The sequence below is a fragment of the Cynocephalus volans genome, chromosome 11 (assembly GCF_027409185.1).
Source record: "Cynocephalus volans isolate mCynVol1 chromosome 11, mCynVol1.pri, whole genome shotgun sequence".
NCBI lineage: Eukaryota > Metazoa > Chordata > Mammalia > Dermoptera > Cynocephalidae > Cynocephalus > Cynocephalus volans.
The window spans coordinates 33,087,501-33,111,375 of record NC_084470.1 but is presented as its reverse complement, the minus strand read 5'-3'; the positions used below and the strand labels follow the sequence as shown (position 1 = coordinate 33,111,375).

The following is a 23,875-nucleotide window of genomic DNA, read 5'->3' as shown; positions in this document are numbered from 1 at the left end:
GCAGCAACATGGATGAGCTTGGAGAAAATTATGTTAAGTGAAATAAGCCAGGTACAGAAAGAGAAATACCACATGTCCTCACTCATAAGTGGGAGCTGAAAAAATAGACAAGTAAACTTAAAAAAAGAAAGAAAAATACAGCAATCACAATGATGCACTGAACTTTCAAAAGTAGAGAACAGAACTGAGGTTACCAGAGATGAGAAAGGCAGACGGGAAGGGGGGTAAGGAAGGAATTGGTAAAGGGCCACAAAAAATGATTACATTGTATAATGTGGAATATACTAATTACCCTGATCTGAGCATCACATATTGCACACAGGTATTGATATTCAACTCTGTACCCCATAGATATGTGCAATCGACTCTGTTTCAGTTAAAGAAAAAGAGTTTCCATTCAGCATATTTTTGGGGATTGCCTTCTCTCTAAATGCCATCAACAATGACAACAAAAAGATACAAAATTAATTGTCAGGGCCATATCTGCTCAGGTTGCGGGAGTTAACACCTTCTAGAAAAAATGCCACAAAAGCCAGGTCAGAGACCAAGACAACCAAGGCTGGGATCTAAGTACTTTCAAAGAGCCTACCTGTTCCTCTCCCTCTCCAGTTCTGATTCCCAAGTTTAGGAGTTGTTCAATTTCTGAACAACTACTCCATTTACCATCCTCCTTCTGTAAAATTAATTACTGGTTCTGCATATTTGAATAAAGATGAATTAAGATACATTTTTGTTAGAAACTAGATTGAGAATTTTGCCATACCTCTTCAGATAATGAGAGACACTCTAGAGCGTTAGAATTCACTTCTTGAGAAATGTTTATGGCCAACAGTAAACATGTGGTATAGGGGCTTAGCAGGAAATTGCTGTCAACAAGTGCATAGGGACCTGTCATCAGGGCCCTGAGCAGGAGGTGAAGTGAAGAGTAATACAGGCTGGCTACATCCCCCCGCTGCCCGCACCCCAAGCAAGTGGAGGGTAACTCTTCTGCCCTCTTTTTTCAACACCTGCCTATTAAATAGATGCAACCTCTTTCCAAAGGGTACTTTGTCTGTAAAGTTAACATGAAGACATCAAAAGTGAAACTGCACACGTCCTGTATACAAGGGTCAGCAGGTTAATATTTAAACATCCACCTTTAAGCAAAATGGAAGCTACTTAGGCAAAATCCAGAACTGAATATCTAAATCTAGGTATGTTCAGTCTATTACCTTACACGAATATTTGCTACAAGTTACATGGCAGAAATACTTTTAAATATGAAACAAAAGATGAATCTGGGGGTTTGATAAATTCTCTGAGAATCTGGTGTGCAAAGGTGCAAAGGTGGGTAAGTGCAGTGGAAAACCTCCAGTGCACTCTAAATTTAAGCTTGATGTAAATAAACCTGTCACTTCCATAAGTTAAAGGAGGGTGGTCTGTTCCTCTGCACTGATGTATATAAACACAATATGTATATGCCCTATGTGGGTAGAGTAATAAAACTAAACCTGTAACCATGTCGACCCTTGGTGGTCATGCAGTGGGGAGCAATTTTAGAATAGCAGTCTGTATCCTTTGCTCAAATAGGAATTAATCAAAAAAGCATGGATGAGTACTGTTTTGGTATAATTGTGGTAGTATAAGTATGAGTTAAGGTTAATCATGCACGTGGTAGATTTAAAATATAAGTCCTTTTATTAAAACTGTTCCCTTCAAAAGTTGAACCCTAATTCTCTACCACTTGTATGTGGGCCAGACTTAGTGACTTGTTTATAACAAATAGAATGTGGTAAAAATGATGTCATGTTACATCCGAGGCTAGGTCATAAAAAAAGATGACTTCTGCCTGGCTCTTTCTATCTTGGATTGCTCCCTCAGGGGAAGTCAGCTGCCATGTCATGGGGACACTTACGCAGCTCCATGGAGAAGCCCATGTTGAGAGAAACTGAGGCCTCCTACCAACAACTTGGCAGCTTACAAGTAAGGCACTTGGAAGTGTATCCTCTAGCTCCAGTAAAGCTTTAGATACACAGATCCAGCCAACATCTTGACTACTACTACCTCATGAGAAATCCCAAGCCAGAAGAGCCAAACTAAGTTACTCCTGAATTCCTCATCCACAGAAAGCCAGATAATAAATATTTAGTGCTATTTTAAGCCACTAAGTTTGGGGGTAATTTGTTACACATTAACAACTAATACAGACTAGATTTTTGTTTGCCTGTTTTAAAAGATCAGGGGTTGCTTAAACATTGAGTGTTGATGTGCTCCCAACACCGAGCACACTTGCAGATGGCCACCTAATCTCCATTTCACCTTGTGAAAATTCCAAACCCAAAAGAACTTCACAATTATCCTACAATGCTTTATTAGAAATGTATCTCTCAAAACATAAATTGTTGTTTTAATGATAACATGCAAGTAAAGTGTGAAAAAGCCCCTGGGTCCTTAGGTCCTTCAATGGTTCCTGCATCATCTTCATGAGGAAATTCAAGATTTAGCATAACATGAAGTTTTTTTCATGAACTAGCTCTGCCAAAAATCTTAAGCTTTATTTTTCACCACTCCTTCCTTCATATGATATAATTCACAAAGTTATGGAACACTGATTGTAATGCAGATGTTTCTTGCCTGTACTAATGCAAATAAATTGTGTTCAGTGAAGATGCAGTCAATTATTGTGTTTTGGATATTGACCGATTTTGCACCTATTTGTAAATTCATCCTACCACTCCCAATTGTTTATACTATATCTGCGTGTTTTCTTTTTTTATTCTCTTATGAACCAGTTGTAACTTCTTACTGGTTCCCTCATTAATTAATGCTTGAAATAAAATCTTTGACGTGTTTTTTTATGTTTGTGTAAGAGTTGTGATTTTATTATTTTATCATTACACAATATAAACATTTTTTGTGACCCTTTACCAATTTCTCTCTAACTCCCCTTCCCCTTTCCCACATCTGGAGTCCTCAGTTCTGTTCTCTCCTTTTGAAAGTTCGAGGAGTTATTTTGATTGTTGTGTCTTTCTTTCTTTCTTTTTCTTTCTTTCTTTCTTTCTTTCTTTCTTTCTTTCTTTCTTTCTTTCTTTCTTTCTTTCTTTCTCTCTCTCTCTCTCTCTCTCTCTCTCTTTCTTTCTTTCTTTCTTTCTTTCTCTCTCTCTCTTTCTTTCTTTCTTTCTTTCTTTTATTTCAGCTCCCACTTTTGAGCGAGGACATGCAGTATTTCTCTTTCTGTACCTGGCTTATTTCACTTTACATAATTTTCTCTAAGTTCATCCATGTTGCTATGAATTCACAGCAGAATTCATGTTGCAGAATTTCATTCCTTTTTATGGCAGAGTAGTATTCTATTATGTATATATACCACATTTTCCTTATCTAATTGTCCAACAATAGACATTTAGGCTGGTTCCAACTCTTGGCTACTGTAAATAGAGCTGCGATAAACATGAGAGTGCAGGTATCCCTTTGACATAATGATTTCCATTCCTTTGGGTATACAGCCAGCAGTGGGATTGCTGGATCATACAGCAGTTCTATCTGTAGCTGTCTGAGGAAACTCCATACTGTTCTGTATAACAGCTGCACTATTTATAGTCCCACCAACAGTGTGGGAGCACTCCTCTTTCTCCACATCTTTACTAGCATTTGTTATTCTCTGTCTTTTTGATACTAGCCACTTTAACTAGCATGAGATGATATCTTAGTGTAGTTTCTATTTGCATTTCCTTGATGCTTGGTGATGCTGAGCATTTCTTCATGTGTCTGTTGCCATGTGTATATCTTCCTTTGAAAAATGCCTTCTCAGATCCTTAGCCCATTTTTTTTATCAGGTTATTTGTTTTTTTACTGCTAAGTTGTTTGAGCTTCTTTATATTCTGGATGTTAATCCCTTGTCAGATGCATAGTTTATGAATATCTTCTCCCGTTCTGTAGGTTGTCTTTTCACTCTGTTAACTGTTTTTGTTTTGTTTTGTTTTGTTTTTTGCTGTGCAGAAATTTTTAGACTGATATAATGCCACTTGTTTATTTTTTCTTTTGTTGCCTGTGCTTTGGGGGTCTTGTTCATAAAGTCTTTGGCCATTCCTACTTCCTGAAGTGTTTCCCCTGTGTTTTCTTTTAGTAGTTTCATAGTTTCAGGTCTTATACATAAGTCTTTAATCCATTTTGAGTTGATTTATGGTGAGAGGTATAGGTTTAATTTCATTTTTCTACATGTGGATGTCCAGTTTCCCAGCACCACTTACTGAAGAGACACTCCTTTCCACAATGTATGTTCCTGTTGTCCTTGTCAAATATCAGTTGGCTATAAACATGTGTGTTGATTTCTGGGTTCTCTTTTCTGTTCCATTGGTCGGAATGTCTGTATTTATGCCAGTACCATGCTATTTTGGTTACTATAGCTTTGCAGTATAATTTGAAATCCAGTAGTGTAATGCCTTCGGCTTTGTTTCTCTTTGGATTCTCTTTTTGATTCTCTTAGGATTGCTTTGGCAGTCTAGGATCTTTTGTTGTTCCGTGTGAATATTAGGACTGTTTTTCTATTTCTGTGAAGAATGTCATTGGTATTTTAATGGGGATTGCATTGAATCTGTAGATTGCTTTGGGTAGTATGGACATTTTCACAATGTTAATTCTTCCAGTCCAAGAGCACCAAATGTCTTTCCAATCATGACTTTATTTTTCAAAAATGTATTTTTAACACATGCAGATTCTCTGCTCCAAACCTTTATACATGGTATAACATATAGCTAAACTGGTTCCCCCAAGATCTTCAGGATAAAATCCAAGCTATTTAGCATAACATAAATAGCTGAACCTTGCCAGGTTATGCAGTGCCTCCACTGCCACCCCATTCTAGTGATCTTCCATCACTCATCCTTAATATCCATATTCAGACATCATCTCCTCTCCGAAGACCTCTGTAATCACCTATTTACAAGCAAAGAGATGTGAAATTCCAGGTAAAGGGAGCAGCATTTGGGAAGCCTCTTTGTTTTTGGAGTGAGCAATGTGTGTTTCCAGTACTCAAGAAGAGGCGTGGCTGTCAGTACTGAGTGAAAAAGTAATGAAAGATGGCCATGCCAGTCTATGCCTAGCCTAAAGCCAAGGAGAAGCCATTGCTGTGATTTAAGCATGGGACAGATGATCATTTTTACATCTTGAAAAGATCATCATAGTTACTGAATGGAGAATGGAGGGAATAGATCAAAAGTAGACCATAGGAGATGTAGAGAAACCACATTAGGAAGCTATTGCAATTGTTCAGGTGAAAGGTGATAGAAACTTGGACCAGGGTATTGGCAGTAAAAATAATAAGAAAAATAAAATAAAGATAAATTGAATGGACTTAGAAGAAAAGAAGGAAAGTAAAATAAACAGAATTTGATGATCGGTTAAATAAATGGAGTGAAGAGGTGGCTGCTGTCTACGAGGATTCTGCGTTTCTCACCTAGATAATAGGAGAGTATATCGTGCCACTCACTGAAGGAGAAAACCTGGGAAGAGAAGCCAGACCTACAGACCTAAGTATCATATCATTTGAAATATATAATCTCTAAAATAAAAAGCAAAAAAAAATAACTCATTTTCTAGAGCAAGATCAGTTCTGAAACATAGTTGATTACAAACACAAAATCTAAATTTTCTGGGTGGGATACGTTAGTCCACTGTCGGGTGATCCATTAAAATCAAATTAGTCTCTCATGAAATATCCAGGCAGTGAACTGTAGAGAATGGAGACTAGATAAGTACGCTAAACAATACACAGTGATGAGGGCTCGTCCTGGCTCAGATGACAGCACTGTCTGGCCTTTTTAGAATGATTTAATCCTTGTTCCTTCATCTGAAAAGAACGTCTGAAAAAGGAATACATGAATATCAGCACTACCCCAAATAAAAGATGAATTCAATCCTCCTGAAATGATATTTCATCTGCGATGTTATTCATTCTAATACTGAACCTGAGCTGTCCAATTTGGCTAGCTACCTTCATCAAATCACCTAAACAATTACAAAGTGTTCATATCAGTTTGTTATGTTGACTTACAGACTATAAGTTCAGATATCCTTTCCACTTTTAATTCTAACTTCTATAGATTTAATATTCAGGTCTCCCCAACTTCTCACAGGTAAGAACATTTTGTGTGATTGCCTTGAAATTTTAAATTGTATTTATGATGAATATTAAGTATTTTGTATCAACATTAGGCTAATAATAATCTAAGCTGAATAATGAAAATAATAGCTCAGAAAGTTAAGATAGGGGCCAGCCCGTGGCTCACTTGGGAGAATGTGGTGCTGATAACACCAAGGCCACGGTTTCGGATCCCTATATGGGGATGGCCGGTTAGCTCACTTGGGAGAGCGTGGTGCTGACAACACCAAGTCAATGGTTAAGATCCCCTTGCCAGTCATCTTTAAAAAAAAAAAAGTTAGGAGAGAATCAAAACAGAAAAGTAGTGAGAACAAAATAATGGAAAATTGCAAGAGTTGGGTGTGGATTATTATGATCCAAGTAATTCCCGTAATTCATGTATAGTTAAATGTAACAATAAGTTGGAGAAAAATATAATTGCAGATGAAAAGATTGAAAATAAGGACAAATGCTAGTCCACTTAGACTCATCCTTTGGTTTACACCAGCAGAAAAGTAATAATAGTAATTTTAAGAATTAGTGAAAATTTTGAGTGTGATAGGGTTTACAAATATTTGTAAGAATAACAATGAACTTATTTAAGAATGAGACTGTGAAACAATGCCTCAGTTAATGAGAGAATTAAGGTGTGGGCAAAGTGTACTAAAAAAGATCATTTTTTCCCCTGATAACAAAAGCTTAACTTAACCTTTTTAATTTAGCAAGTCTTAATTGAAATTCTTTTAAATGTATCATAGATGCTTTACAAGAAAGACGGTGGAGCAAATATGTTTATTTAAATCATTCCCAATGCCCAAAAAAAGAATCAAAGTAACAAAAATGTTAAATAAAATGATCTCTACTGATAGCAGAAAGTACCCGACCTTGTACATGAACTATATGGAGAATTTATCAGTTATATATCACTTAGACTAAGTTGAGTACAGAAAGTAGAACCAACCCATCATCTCCCAGTTTAAGAGCACCATGCAGCATTGCAGAAAGGAAGTGTGGAAGGCTGAGCTCCAGAAATCTATAAACCCAACCAATGGGCAGGGTGCAGAAATGCAGGAAGCCTCCTCTTAGGTCAGTTTCCCCTCCACATATCAGTAGTGAAGGAAAAGTTATAGACCAATGTACATATATATTTTGTCTTCAAATTTGTCTTCCTAATCTGAGAGATATGGCCTTGATGATAGCCCAGTTTTCAGCTGGGAATCAAGTTGCCTGTGTTAACACTGGAAACATTCCAATCAAGAAAATAGAAAGCCAATCCTTTCCCGGGCATCCTTTTAATCCAACTTTTTACAAAAAAAAACAAAAACAAACAAACAAAAATCCATGGCTTACCAAGAGCACGGAGATCATTTGTATTTAAAACAACAATCCTCCTAGGATGTCATCCAGCAGGACCCACCAAAATTACCTGATCCAATAGGGAAGAGTTATGCCTTGGTCCATTAGTGCTGCTATCACAAAAGTACCTTAAATTAGGTGGCTTATAAACAACAGAAATCTATTTCTCACAGTTCTGGAGGCTGGGAAGTTCAATATCAAGGCAGTGGAAGAATTGGTCTGGTGAAGGCCCACTTCCTCACAGATGGTACCATCTCACTGTGTTTTTACATGGTTTAAGGGATGAACACGCTCACTGAGGTCTTTTTGTTTCTTTGTTTTGTTCAGTTTTTGCTGGCTGGCCGGTATGCAATCTGAACCCTTGACTTTGGTGTTACAACACTGCACTCGAAACAACTGAGCTAACTGGCCAGCCCTCACTGGGGTCTTTTAAAAATGGGCACTTCTCCTCTCCCAAAGACCCCACCTTCTGATAGTGTCACTTTTGGAGTTAGGATTTCAACATATGAATTTTGGGGGAATATAAACCTTTAGTCCATTGACAGTTACAGAGAAAAATTATGAAAAGGCAAAATTGTTAAGCTTTGGCTTTGCATACCAATCATCACTCTCAAGTCATGAAAATGTAAGCAGAGGGCATATGCTGCCATCTCCTAGGCATTCAGTTCAATTTGTAAGTGGAAGATCAAAACAAACAAATAAACTGACAAACAAAAAAAACCAGGCTACATTAGAACCATATTCAAACCTGAAGCAAAAATGAAAGCTTGGGACGTGCACAAAATTTCTGGAAAAAAAGAAAAGGAATACATAATTTTAAAAATAGGTTAAGATAGTACCAGGTAAGATTCATTTCAGAAAACAAAAGGAATTTTACAGTAAAATTATTTTACACTTTCAAATAAACACATGGACTTTTTGAAATAGAAAATTTTTTAAAATATACCAGAATTAAATAAAACATTTGGCAACACTAAGGAAAGAAAGTTAGGAGAAAAAATAATGGTGTTACCAAACTTAAATTACAAGTAGCAAAGAATGGACTTGGTACTTCAGAAAGCTTAATCAATGACTTGAAGGATAGATTTTTGGAGAAACATAAAGAAAAGAACAACAAATAGACCCAAGATGATAAACACAGAGGTCAGATATTGGTGATCCACTATATACATCAGCATTATGCCTAAAGAACAGAGGGAAAAGTGAAGATCTATCCTGAGAAAATGTTTCTAAAATGCAGGACATAAATATGTTGCTAAAAAAGGCTCAAAGGGTTCTAGGGAAAAAAAAGTTAATAAGGATTGAAAAACTTTAAGCTATATCCTGGTGAATTTATTACATTTCAAAATTGAAAAAGAATTTTACGGATTTCTTTATAGATGGAACCTTTCTACAAAGAAAAGAGAAACAAGTGACTTCCTCTATAACTTTAAACACTAAAAGACAATGGAGTCATATGAGCACGCATGTGTGTGTGTGACTGTACACTTGTGTTTTGGGAAGGTGTACTTAAGGGACAGTAAGAAAAGATACTGAGGAAAAGAGAATATTTAATAATGGAAAACTCTGTTCTGGGCAGACTTCTTCCCAAAAGTTAATTTTGTTTACTTTCCAGGTGTGGTTTCTGAGATTGCTTTCCCATGGGCACAGTGGCTTAAGAAAGCAGCATTCCTTTTCAGGCATTTGCAGAGAGAAATCACAAGGCAAAGAGTAACACCTTCCAAAATTCTTATATTTCATCAATCTGTGAAATAATAGAGTCAAGAATAGCTCTGCTAATGGAACAAGAAGGAGTGAAGTGGAAGGGAGTGGTTATGATCACAGACCACAGCCAGACTGCTCTGTCACTTACTAGCTAAATGACCTTAACCAAATAACTAATTTTTTTGTGTGCCTTAGTTTCTTCATCTGTAAAATGGGGATAATAATAGTACCTGGCTCATAATCATATATTAGAATTAAATGAGTTAATATATGTAAAATCTTTAGAATACAGCATAGTACAATGTAGCACTAAATAAGCATTTGTGATTATTACACAGATGACATTTGCCTTTTAAAGACTGGACTTGAACAATCTGCACACCAAGTGATCACCTCTGACTACATCAACCTGGACTAGTGCAAACCACCAATGAGATGTGGACTGGTACAAGGAAGCCAATGCATGGATGACACAGAAAAACAAAGTGACCTGGAAACGTAGAAAAGAGTAGGACCCTAACTAATAAATGTAAAGATACTCCATGCTTAGCTTTTCATGACTCTGGAACCATGCATAATAGTTCATTCCAAAATGACAACTATATATTGGCTTTAAAAAGTTTTGAGTCAAATGATTCCTGCCAAGATCATTAAGAAGTACCTCATCAGTGTGGATCCACTAATTACATACAGTCAAAATCCTTGGGCACTAATCAATATAACAACATCAACAATGACAACTAACATTTACTAAGTGCTTACACTCTGACACAAACTTGTCTAGAATGAATCTATTTAACCCTCACAAAAATCCTACAAAATAGGTTCTATCATACATAACTGCACCCCCGACAGAAACGTCTCAGCCCTTATAAAAATAGAGCACAATATAAATGTTGGTGGTTTTCTCAGCTTAGGTCCCCTAAACAGAGAGCATAAGACAAAGATTTGAGTATAGCTGATTTATTTGGGAAGTGGTCCCATGATTTGGCAGGGTTTTTTGAAAAAAATGCGAAACCCTGACTTTGGTGTTACCAAGCAGCACTCTATCCAGCTGAGCTAACCAGCCAGCCCTGGAAATAATGCCATGAACCAAGAGTGAGCGACCAGGGGAATGGCACAAGGAAAGAGGAAAAGCCAACACAGAGATGCATGATTAAGTTGGCCACCACTATGGGTGACTGGTGCTTGCTGAGGACATTTATAAAATGTGTCTTGGAACTATCCACCTAGAGAACAGAAGAGGGAGGTATCCGTTCATCAACACCCATCCCCCACTGGTCAAGGATGGCCCCATAGGTGTCAATTCCACTTCATGTGAGAGTGCCGATATGATTCTCACAGGTGTCCCATGCCATCAAGGGCAGAAAGTGAGAAGCACGGAGGCTTTGGCTTGGAGTGAGACACTGTCTTATTGCATCTGCCTGAAGTTCACCAAAACCTGCTGGGGACTGATCACAACATCAATGGCTGGAGCAAGAGTTGGGGCCAAGAGGATCTTCGTTCAATATAGTTTATTGGGATGGCTCTTTGCCATCTGATTTTGCAGTTTGTCTCATTCAAAGGGTGAAGCATATTTTCCACCCCTTTGACTTTGTGTTTGGCCATGTAATTTGCTTTGACCAGTATTTTGAAAAAGATTGTGTACCATATCTGAGCTTAGACCTTAAGAGGCCTCATGTATTTTCACTGATTCTCCATTGCAATAAAAATAACATTCCTAGAAAACCTTGCTGATTCCAGGAGAAGGATAAGAAATTCGTGAAACTGACCCATGCAGCCAGCTAACTGAGCTGAGAACACCCAACCCCCATGAGCTGCCCACAGACACATGAGCTAAATAAATGCTTATTGTTGTATGCCACAAAGTTTTGTAGTGATTGGCTATCTGCTATTTTTATAACAATAGCTAACTGACACAGATATTTACAGGAATAAAATGTGCTAATATTAGCAATCATTAGTCATACGGAATGCACATGTATTCATCATATACCAATGATATACCTGTCAAAATCAAGATGACTTCTCCATTACTTCTTAAATGTCCCATTTTAAGAAAAACGGGGGTACAAAATCTAGATACAATAGGTACTGCCAATTGCTTAATTCACATAAACAGTGGTTATAAATAACAAATAGGTCTATTATGTATGGGCTTTGATTTGCTTTACAAAAAAAAAAGTGTTTGATCACATTTAGGGACTGTGGCTGTATAAGAAAGGTAGTCCTGAAGATCTGAAGGCTACCTTTGAAGGGAATAGCAACTTACCTCAAACATTTATTATATGACTAGCACTGTCATTTGTCAATCAATTTTGGTTAATTCTGTTGGGTTTTTGTCGTTGTTGTTTTTGTCACTAAAAGTTTTTAGTTTTAATTCACTTGAATCAATCCCAAATTTTAACGACTATAATTGCATGCTTAATTTTATTTTTGCATTCCATAGTTCCTGATAATAGAAAACTAATTTCTGTAGCTGCATTTGATGAAAATATGCTGATGGAACTCATATTTCACATCATTGATTATAATGAGCTATTTTATCAAACTGTCCTTATGACAGCATTATAGAGAAAATGATAAATTTACTAATTTATTCACTCGAGATTCCATTTGAAAATTTTAAAAGAAAGGAAAAGATCAATGTAGTCAGGTAATTTAGGCTTTCCTGAACGATATGTCTGGATCTATATGAAACAATAACTAAGCATTTCTGCTCTTAATGAAATGCTAACATTAAGTAAGACTTGATTAATTATTCCTTTTACTAAAATTCTGAAGAACAAATAAGAAGCTACGAAATGACCTGTTTTGAACACATATGCACAATGTTTACTCATAATCATTGCAGTTACTTCCATGATTTTATTTAAAATTAGCTTTTTTATCACATCATTGGAATTTTTTATTTTTACTCAGCTTTTAATTTAGAAAATATCAGTAAGTAGATATATCTGTTAACAAGAGTTACTGATCATTTTGTGGGACTTTCCAAAACTTTGGAGTAACTAGAAACTGTAGCATAGTATTTCTTTCTGGGACTCTGATGTTCCAGGTGGCATAGATGGTGCTAATATTTGTGCAAATAAAATCGCATATACAATATGCTAAAATGTCTTTTGTCAATCATTGTGCTCTATAAAATTTATGCTCACCGAATTCCAGAAATGATACTAACGTGGAGCAGGTCAGGGTATTTGATCACCTGGACAAGCATCTTCAAGCATTATATGACCATGACATTTTGTTTTGGAATATTTTTGTGATATAAGATGAGTTCATTAATTTTTTTTTCCATTTATGAACCATAAGCAATGAAAATAATTGTTGTAAAATTATTTGACTTGATCTCTTCTCTAGGGCTTTATTCTACCATGAATATCTCTCTTATCTGTAAGAAGACACATAAATATAGTAAGGTTATTTTAAGTGACAACTATGTTCTTGATAAATGTTCACAGAAAAATGCAATGATGCTATAACAGTTTCCCTTCCTTTCTCATAGTTCCATTTCTAATGTTTCCCACCTACTTCATTAAAACTTCCACCTTTCTCTCAATTGAATTAATAAATGCTTTCCCCAATACTAAGATAATAATGAATTCTAAAAGCACCCATTAAGATTAGGAGAACGTGACATACTTCGTGGAATTTGATACAGGAACGATGAAACTATAACCTCTGAAAAGCCTAAAATCTTCATTATGCAAGTAATGAAACTACAGTTTGACCTCAGAATTTTAGTGATGAACTCCAGTATCCTCTGAGGCTATCAGATCCGGTCAGGGGAAGCTGCCCTTGTCTTCTGCCTAGGATCCTGGTTTTGCTCTGCTTCTTGCCTGCTCTGGGAAGAGGAGGCTGCCCTTGGCTCCTGCCTAGGACCCCAGACATGCTCTGCTTCTTTGTTTCTTTAAATAATAATTAAAGAGAATGGGAGAGTTGATGCTACCTTGCCTCATTTAAGTACAAATCAGTGGTCTGATGTTTATACAATCTTAAAAACAATGCTACAGTCGTCAGTGAATCTACACTTCATCATAAAATAACCAATCATCATCATAATAATGTGTAAAATTGATTGATTATTATGTGCCAGGCTCCAAGACTTTTTTTTTGTACTATGGATTCTTCACTACAGTCTTGTAAGGTATGTACTAATATTTTCCCATTTTATCGATACGGAAACTTAGGCTCTGAGAGATTCAATAAACGTCCTAAATTCACACAACTATTACAAGTTGATGGTGTAGCTGAGCTTAAGCCCATAACAATCTAACATTTCCTAATGTTGAAAATTTGCTCTAATTTCTGAAGTTTTCATTTGAGCCTCTGTGCTATAATTCATAAAGAATGATAAATGAGGAACTATTTATCTTCATGACGGAAAGAAATATAGCACATAATTATCCTTCCAGAATACCATCAATAAACTACCGAACTAGTGATAAAGTCCTATGTCTGTTAGAAAAATTTAGGTTTGGTCAAGCCAGAATTTTTAGAAAGTTAACAAGTTCCATAAAGGGACCTGTTTTGACAGCTACATTTTCCATGAGAAGATTTTCTAACTCCCTGTCCTTAAACAAATGAAGAATTCTTTCAACTTAGTGATTTTATTTTACACCAAAAACCATCCCACTTTGATTTTTAATAATTAAAATGATTCCTTAAAAAAGTTATATAATATATCTTAAATAGATGAATAGATAAATAAATAGGTAGAAGATGGATGGATAGATAGGTTGATAGAAAACACTTGTTTTTGACTCAGGTAACTTTGTTTTCACACTGAACCCTAAGTGGGGCTGGGAAGAATGTTGTTATATGAGATTGTCCAGTGACTTCTCTGAACCTTTCTGACATTCAGACTCTGCAGCATTCTTGTGCGCTGTTCCACACTAGAGCTGGCTTCGCCAGACCTCATTTTTTTTTGATAACTGAAGGAAACTGCCCAACTACTGGACCACTGGTTCTGCTAAAACTCACCCAGTGTATGCTCCTGCCCTATATGCATGAGTTGATGTTAGGAAAAATACAAAAAAAAAAGACCCAACAACCTCATGTGATCCAGCTGAAACACATTTGTCATAATTCAGTAGTGGTGTAGCTGCCCCCAAGAAAATGATGTATTCTTTTTCTTTTCCACACAGTGAGAATTATGTAGTGAACCATGTTTCCCTTTTTCTTTGACCTCCAAGAAGGTCAGAAGCAAATTTACAGCTTAATCATGAGAGACTTTACCTTGCCTTTTTTTTTCCTTGTGGTATAATTTACTCTATTTTGTTTTTTCCCGAAGCTGATTTTATTTATAATTAAGCAATTTCTCCAACTGGTTTTTCTAGAACACTAGGTCTTATATATGTTAATAGATGCTTTATGAAAAAAAAAATCCTTTTAAAATGTGTTTGGGAAATATTGCATAATAACTATAGCCCCATGTCATCCCGAAGAGTCAGTTTATACTGAATTTTAAGGAAAGGTCCCCAAATTCCAGACAAATTTGAATACGAAGCAGTTTTGTCATGATATCTATTAATATCTCAGAGTATAGTTTGGGAAACACTGTGCTTCCTCATTATGTGTATTTCCTGAAAACCACTTTATATCCTTGGGGAAATGAAGAAAGGTATGAATAGATGGATGGATGGATGACTACATATTTAATTTGATTTTTTTCTAAAATTGCACAGCATATCATTTCAATTTCCAAGTTGAATACTAGAGTCCAATACACAGAAACTTCTATACCCATTATGACCAGCCTATTTGAAGAAAGAATTTGAAGCAGCTTAAAATAAAGAGACACAAATTTAAAAGTTTATTCTTTCTAAAGAATAAACATAAGAATCAAGTAAGATGGGAGAGGGAGAATAGGTTAAACCTAGAAAAATAAAACCAGTGAAAGAGAAGGTACTGTCACAGATCACAAAACTTAACGCCGAAGTTCTTATATTCAAGACAAGAAATAGAAAAGAGAAAGCACATAAGTGTTTTTCAAATTAGTGCTCTTTAATAAAAACAAAGCAGATTATTATGTAAGGTTATAAGAAAACTGGTCATTCTAAATTCTAAGGTTTTATCATGTAGAAACATGATATTTAAGTCATTAATAGTCATATGATAGATATCACTAAGTATGTCATTTTAGATGGATTTAAGTATAGCTTTTTAAGTATATATCACAAGATTTTTAATAAGTATACTGCAGATTATAAGTGTAATTCATTCATTAAATAGAGCTAGAATGATTTGCTTTCAGTATTAATTTTGCCAGTAAGATACCAAGGTGAGTGAGACAAACCCACACTTCATATACAGACTTTATAAGAGAACAAAGAAAGTTCGTGTCACAACTCATAGATCCCTTTGAAAGAGCAAGGCTAAAAAAAAAAAAAAAAAAACTTAGGGAGTAGATTTTGGAGAAGACTGATGAGGAGATTTCTCTGGAGAGAGCCAGCATGAGATTACTTGGTGTTGTCAGCAGGGTTCCCCAGAGGAGGAGAAGACTCAACAGAAAGAAACTGGGAGGGTACCACTGGACAAGCTGGGACCTAAGGAAGAAGATGCAAATGACCATCAGGAATAGAGATGAAACCACAAGTGTAGCCCACTAGACTGTACACCCAGTGAAGGCAGGAACCACAAATGCCATGTTGACCATTATATCTTCTGTGCCCAGCACAGTGCACAGCATTGCTGTCACCTTACTCCTAGCTTGCCTCTTGCACCTAACTACATTACTCAATATCATCATGATGCTCTCTAATTTTCTTAAGTCCTTCTGCCAATCTCCTTCCATGAGACCTCATTTCACCCACAAGAATCCCTTTTCCAAAATTTCCATTGTGATATCTCTTTCAACCCTCCCTTCAAAATTCTCATTTAATGAAAACAATAATTTCAGCTACAATAGTTAAGAAAAAATAAAGTGCTTAAATTTTCAGATTTCCTCATTCTGAGGTGTGTGTGTTGTTTTTTTTTTTTTGGCCTTTAATATCACTGAGAATATTAAAAATATATTTTAAAAATTATTCATATATAAATTCACACACACACACACACACAAACCGGGGGGGGGGGAAGAAGACATAACAATGACAATTATTTGAAGTTGATACGACAAGCAAACAGAAAGGACATTGTTGGGGGGGAGGGGGGAGGGAGAAGGGAGGGAGGTTTTGGTGATGGGGAGCAATAATCAGCCACAATGTATATCGACAAAATAAAATTTTAAAAAAAAAATTATTCATGTATTTAATATAGTAGAATTTTTCTCCCCTTAAATAGTATTAAATAAATGATACATATTGCAATCATTAGTATCTTCGAATGTTAATGATTAACATTGATAGATAAATGGCTGGTATTCCATATTATTTTATTTTTTAATAATAGCTCTTTTGGGAGCAAATGACATAAAACAATTTAATCTAGTTAGACTATAAATTATTTGCTCCCATAATAAAAAGGTCCAGGGGTTCAAGTATGGCTACACCAGGGGATTGACTGATGTCTTCAAGGCTCTAACTCTCTCAAAATCTTTGTCCTAGTTTGTTTTTAATTCTGGCAAGTTATCTCTAAGTGGCATTAGTAGTTCAGAGATTACTTGGCCCTAAGAGTTTTTATCCTGAGGATGAAGAGGGGTACCTTTCCTGATGGATCTGAAAAGAGCCTAAGATTGTTATGGATTTGGTGCAGGGGATAACTAAAAGAAGGATCACAATTGCCAGTGCACTTTCTTAAGTGACATTGCACAAAGAGAGCCCAGACAGTATGGATTTTCCCACTGTTTGAATTGCGTTTGTTAAATCAGAACTGGGCCTCAGTAAAAACGGCTTGTTCTGAAAAATGTTCAGGATCCGGTTAGCATCCTGCAATAAATGCACATGTCCCTAGATTGATTATAGGTGACAAAAAGAGAGTCGCCTTCTTTAAATATCTCTAATCTTTTCTTTCACAGACATTCTAATAACATACCTCTTGGTTTGGTTTTGTTTTCTCATTGCTATCTTAGTGCCCTGGATGTTAAAATGTTATACTCTATGATTTTGCTTAGTCTACATATGTTGTAAAGGAACCAGAGATCATTAGATGTATGATAGAGTGTCACTGTCATTCAGTGTTCCTCCCCACTACTATTCACCTTGTGTTGTAAAGGAGACTCAAATATTAAGACTTACCCAAGGTCACACAGAACAGCAGCAGAACCTGTGCTCTCTCCATTATACATGTTTATAAACTTAGAAGTGTAATTCTGCTTGCAAAATCATTAGAGAGCATTTATCTCAATTTTCCCATAGTTTCATAACTTCAACTCTCAAAGATATTGAAGAGCAACCCTGCTCCAAATAAATGGACGTTGCAACTGAGTTTTAACTCAGGAAATCTTTTCGGTTGGCCCATTGATGTGTATCACCTTAAGAGTGCTTTGGATAAGAGGGAAATGGGGATTTTTGAATCTAGAAGTTTCTTGCATTTCGTTTTTAAATTTTTTTAAAGAACAATTTTTAGTGTGATTATCTCTCAACATGAAAATAATTCCTCCCAATACTCTCTTGAAAAAATTTTCAAGATGCAAAGTCACTTACATTATGCCCAATAGATTTGACCTTAACACCTTAAGAACCGTTACTGTATTCATTGACTCTAGAGTATGAAAAGCAATTCCTCACACTTTATCAGCTTTTGACAATAGGCACTTATGGGCCTGAGTGATCTAAAATAGATTAATGAGCCACTAAAGTACCTTAATGAATAATGGAGCATTTTAAAATTTATTTTGTTTCTTAATTTATCTAACTGCAATCCATTTAAAAGCAGAAACACTCCCTCCTGGGCATATTAAAAGGCATATTATATTGAGGTTTTATTAATTTATTATGTTTCAATTCATTTATCATTTATTAATTTTATTAATTTATTCACTGAGTAGAGCTTTGCCATATAAACATTATAAAAATCAATGATTTTACTGGGCTTTATATGCAGCAAAATAAGTTTTCAGCAGGTTTACCAGCAAATTTAGAATCTATGAGTGAGAACACCATTGGCCTAATGCAAAAATATAGTTATCATTTCAGAGAGTATAGGAAACATAGAGTTCACTCAAGAATTTTGATTCTATCTCGCTTGGAAGGTAGATTTTTAAAAACAATCAAAGAGAGTTTGAAGGCATTTTACAGCCTTCCCCTTTTTCTTGTCTTAGTCATCTATTAGTAACATTTTTCCTCCCTCCCTCAAAAATTCACTCTTTTTAAGTGTACCCCTATCCTCCTCTCACTGATCAAATTAATAAAAATCTTACTGAAGTCATCCACACCAGCAATCCCTATGTGCCCCCATAGACTAATGAGGAGTAAAGATGAAATTTTGAGCATCTATACCCACCATGAAGAAATTTGTAAATAACATTTGGCAAACTAAGTGGGGGAAGATCTTCCTTTCTCGCATGAAATGACAAAGCTTTGTCAGTCATGTATGTGGAAGGCTGTTCTTGTCCCTTAGAATGACGTAAATCTTTTAAAAAAATATTTTCCTACTTAGTGGTTAGAACTTTATCAGTCAGGTTTAACCAGAAACTACCTCATCTTTGGTTCCACAGAACCAAGCCTCTTTGGAAAACAGTCCTTTGAGGAACGCTTGTTTCCTTGGTCAACTCAACTGCCTTGACCAACTTAAACCATCCTCCAAAGCAATTTGAAAGAAATGACAGTACTAGCTTGCTTAGCACTCTGTAACCCCAGAAACTAAGCTGTTGCATGTAAATCCTACCTGAAGGTTCTGCCCACCCCTAACAGTGGATCTTCTCTGGATCATTCTTGCTGTTGAAACTTAACACTCTAATCCTTCAATCATTGCACTGTGGTCTTAATCCCCCATGTATACATTCCTCTCTTGTCTTGCACAGTGTTTTGCTCATTTTCAATAATATTTGTCACATGAATGGATATATAAAAGAATCTCAATTTCCTAGGTGCCCCATTCTTGTCTTGTGCCCTGCTTTATGCTACAAGCCCTCAGAAACTGTATTATTTGCCCGTATCTGAGTTTCAGATACCTGGTGTTTGTCCAAAGACATATCTAGATGGCTCCTAGGAAAGCTTAGATTATTTTCTTTTCTACCCAGTATTGATACCCTTCATCTTGGAATCCTATTTAGATTTTAGAGAATCTTTTTCATGTGACTAGAGATCTCTCCTCCAAAGTTCAATCACAACTTGGAATGTAGCTTCAGGTACATTTTTCATGAGACCAATCTTTAGAATAATGATCCTGAGCCATAATTCCACTCTGAAACCCATAGATTCTGTTTTCTTGATCAAGTCTATTTACTTAGTCCCTGCCTGCCCTCTCCTAATGTAAACTTTTATTGTCCACTGTCTGATTCAGACAGGGGATTCTTTTCTCTTTTTTATGGGGAAAACCAAAAGGAGATTCCAAATACTATTGTTTCTATAGCCACATTTAGAAATACATCCTAGTGTATCCAGTAATATAAAACACTCATAATTAGGGGAGGAAAACCCTCTAGATCATGCCAATTTTCTGCCCTCTCATCTTTTATGTCAGGCTATTGAGTATCATCAGAGGAAGTTACAAAACATTTTTTCATTCAAAAATATTTATAGCGTGCCTATTCTGTGCCAGTATGGCTGATAGAACTGGAAGGTATATTACTGAACAAGACAGACGTGGATCCAGTCCTCACGGCACTCACAGCTGGCCCATTTTTCATAGTGTTTGTCAGCACAAATTCACAGTTTCCAGGATAAAGGGGTTCTCAGTTCTATGCAGTCATCCTGTGTGTTCCCAGACAGTTCTGTCCCACATTCGCGGCTGTGGCTCTTTCAAAACACCTTCACTCTCTGCAAGTTCTTCCTCCACCATGCTCCTTCCTCTCAGGCCATGGCATCACCTCCCACTTCATGGGAAAGAAAGGAGTCATCACTCAGGAATTCATTCAAATATGATCTCTCTCCTCAATTCCAACATTCGGGCAACTTAGCTTCTTTCCTCCTGTTAAACTAGAAGAGGTATCTTTCTTGTCTCTGAGATAAATCTGGTACCACGGCCTGACTTCCACAGATACCTCCACTTACCAGCTGTCTTCAGTGCCCTTCTTTCCTGTGTCTTCAGCCATTCCCTTTCTACAGATTCCTTCCTGCTTAAACAGGCTGAAGTAACTCTCAGTTAAAAGAAAACCCCACTCTGATAAGTGAAAAGTAATAGCTCTCCTACTACTATCTTCCTTTTCCTTTCCCTTCAAAGTCTAACCTCCTGAAAAATTTGTCTCTATCCATGGTTTCTTCCATCCTTGTCCAACACTCCTCTACTGACTCTAGTCTCACAAAAGTAATATCTGTGTTGATAAACACACTAAACTTTTCTATTCTTATCTCATTGGACTTCTTTAATGCATTTAATGCATTTGATACTCCTGATTTCGCTATCACAATTAAGGTGTTCTCTTTTCCTGGACTCCATGGTTTTCCACCTACTAGTTGTCTCTCACCTAGTTAGCTACTCCTCCCCTGTCTCCAGGACAAGGTCTTCTTTAGATGCCTTACTCATCAATGTTATTCTCCAGAGTTCCAACTTCAGCCCCTTCTTTCCACACAACACACTTCCTAGATTATATCATCTATATATATGGTGTCAATTACCATCTATGTACTGATAATATCACAAGGTATATTGTAGATCCTCTATGATAAGAAGACCAAATTAGGTAAATGATATACATAATCTAAAAGAAAAATAAACATATTCCATGGCAACAAGGGAGCACAAGCAATGACTTTCTAAATGGAAATGGAAAGAAATTTCATTCTTTCAATTTCTGTCTAGTGGAACACAGACAGCCTGATTCAAATTGAACAGGGTCCTTAAGAAGACTTTAAATCTGTGTCTAGAACCTTCGTATTTTTTCATAGTCTTTTGGCAAATAATTTCACTTTTAGAATTCTATTATAAGAAAGATTCAGAGAAATGGTCAATAATCATCAGATTAAGATGTTTATCAGAAAATTATAAATTGCCTAATAATGGGTATGTCTATACAATGGAGTATTCTGAAGCCATTTAAAATTCATGTTATTTTTAAAATCATGCTTTTGAAGGATTTTTCATGGTATTGTAAATGCTTATGAAATAACGTCAAGTGAAAATGCACTGTGAACGTTAATTTTAGGTGTCAACTTGACTGGATTAAGGAATACCTAGAGAACTGGTACAGCATTACTTCTGGATGTGTCTGTGAGAGTATATCCAGAGGTGATTGGCATGAGAATTGGTGGACTGAGGAGGGAAAACCTGCCCTCAATGTGGGTGGGCACCATCCAATCAGCAAAAAAGGCAGAGAAAAGATGATTATTTTTTCTCTCTCAGCTGGAGCTGGGACATTCTTCTTCTCCTGCCCTTCAGTATCAGAATTCCAGGCTCTCCAGCTTTGGGACCCCAGGACTTACATCAGCAGCCCCCCATGTTCTCAGGCCTTTGACCTCAGACTGAGAATTACACCATCAGCCTCCCTGGTTCTGAGGCTTGTCAACTTGGACCGAGCCATGCTACTGGCATCCCAGGGTCTGTAGCTTGCAGATGGCCTGTTGTAGGGCTTCTCAGCCTCCAAAATCACATGGACCAATTCCTCTAATAAATCCCCTTTCAAATACTTATATCTATATCTATATCTATATTTATATCTATATCATCTATATCTATATCAACTTCAATTGTTCCTGTCTCTCTGGAGAACCCTGACTAATACATACACACAACATGAAAGATGTCTGCAGTGGATTGATTGGACCCCCCAAACTCATTGAAGCTTAATCCCCACTGTAACTATTGAGGGTGGAAAATCCTATTTTGATAATTGAAAGGCAGGACCTTGAAAGGTGATTAAGTTGATGGTTTAATGGTGGTCATGGGTATGGTTTGGAGGGTTTTTTAAGGAGAGCACTCAAGGAGCTCTCTCTCTCTCTACTTCTGCATTTTCTGCCATGTGACACCCTGCATTGCTGTAGTCACCTCACCAGATGTGTTCCCTGGACTTTGGACTTCCCAGCCTCCAAAACTGTAAGCAACAAATTTCATTCTCTTATAAATTACCCAGTTCCAGGTATTTTTTTATAAGCAACAGAAACAGACAATATCACTTTCCAATATTATGATAAAAGTTTACTATTTTCATAATCAGAGAAAAAACTATGCTAAGAAAAGGATCTATTTTTAGAATAAACATGTTCCACCAGTAATTCTACTCAAAACATAAGTACATACACACATGCACACACACACGATTCCAAAAATGATTGACGCAACACTAACATCAATGTAGAATATTCCAAGGTAACTATTCTGAAAATGATTTCTTGATTTAGACTTTGGGGTCACTTTGGGATTTATAGTGATGACTGGTTCAAAAAATATTTGGGAGTTTGTTTAAATAAAATTATCCTAAGTCAGCCAAGATTTTAGAATTTTCTACCAAAATCAGAGCCATATAAGATGTGGCAGCTTTTGAGTAATCATAAGCGGTCATACAGATTCAAGAATAAACTCAGCTTGAAGAAGGTCAAGATTCACAGGTCTTGCTCTGGTCAAATTTGGCATCACTGAACACATAAAAAGAATGAGGGAATTCATTTTCACTTTTAGATACTATTATGACAATAACTAGTTTAAAAGTCATTCTTATAGCATCTAAGCCTCATTCAAATGATTCTGTAAATTGAAGAGAGGAGAATAAACAGAAAGTAAAAGTATACTAGGAAATGTATTTGACTCTGCAATATTTAGCAATACAATTGCACAGAAACATCTACTGTATTTTTGAATTCTGCCCATAACTTGCCTACTCACTGATATCTCCTAGAACTGTGTGACAAAGTTATCAATTGTCACTTCTCTAAAGTTGTATCTGTTGCTGCTGCAGTGTCATATACTTGAATATAGCTTGATTTATATTTTTCTTCTTGTCTTGAACACAGTTTAAATAATGCTTCAAATAAGCATATTATAAAACCCTCTACAAAAGGGATTTTTGTTGAAAAAGTCTTTGGCCTTTGCCTAAAACTGAAATCAATCACAGATAGAAAAATGCACCTATCTTTTAAGTGTAATTTTCCATTATTTTAGCCTATTATACATTTCATAATTTAAAACATATAAAGCTACAACTTTTCCTGAAAAAAATATCCCATTTGGTTTGTTTTATACATCAGTTGCCCTCTTAAAATGTTTAAGCTTGTATAGATAATTTTTTAATTGATTTTCTACTTAAAATTACAAAAAACTATGTTAAGCAATAAAAATTTAATGTAAAAGCCACAAATACTATACAGTTTGCTAGTTAGAATCCATATACAATACTGAAAAATTACCAGATCAAAATTTAAGACAGAAATAACTAGCATATCTTTTGCACACATTCAGGAAAGTTCAACAAAATAGAAACAAGGAAGTGGGGGGGAGAGGAATCCTTCTTAGAAGTAATTACAACAATTAGATAACTTTTCTGTTATTCTGTACAGCCAGTGACATTCAAAATTCAAGTATTTTACGATAATTATTGATCATGTCTGTGTTTTACAGAACATGATCAAGGGGAATAAACAGGCATTTTTTAAAAGAAATAGGCTTGATTAACTGAGCTAAACATATAGACTGATATTGTTAACAAATCCTGTCTGAAAA

At 36.0% G+C, this 23,875-nt stretch overlaps 1 protein-coding gene across 1 annotated transcript in view; it reads right to left on the bottom strand.

Annotated features, from left to right (window-relative positions):
* Nucleotides 1-15,584: 15,584 nt before the first annotated feature.
* The window catches only part of KAT2B (lysine acetyltransferase 2B), a 212,099-nt gene continuing 203,808 nt past the window's right edge, over nt 15,585-23,875 (bottom strand). The window contains exon 18 of the mRNA XM_063114028.1: nt 15,585-15,729. Coding sequence (XP_062970098.1) covers nt 15,686-15,729 — 44 coding nt within the window. The 3' untranslated portion in view covers nt 15,585-15,685. The remainder of the gene's footprint in view (nt 15,730-23,875) is intronic.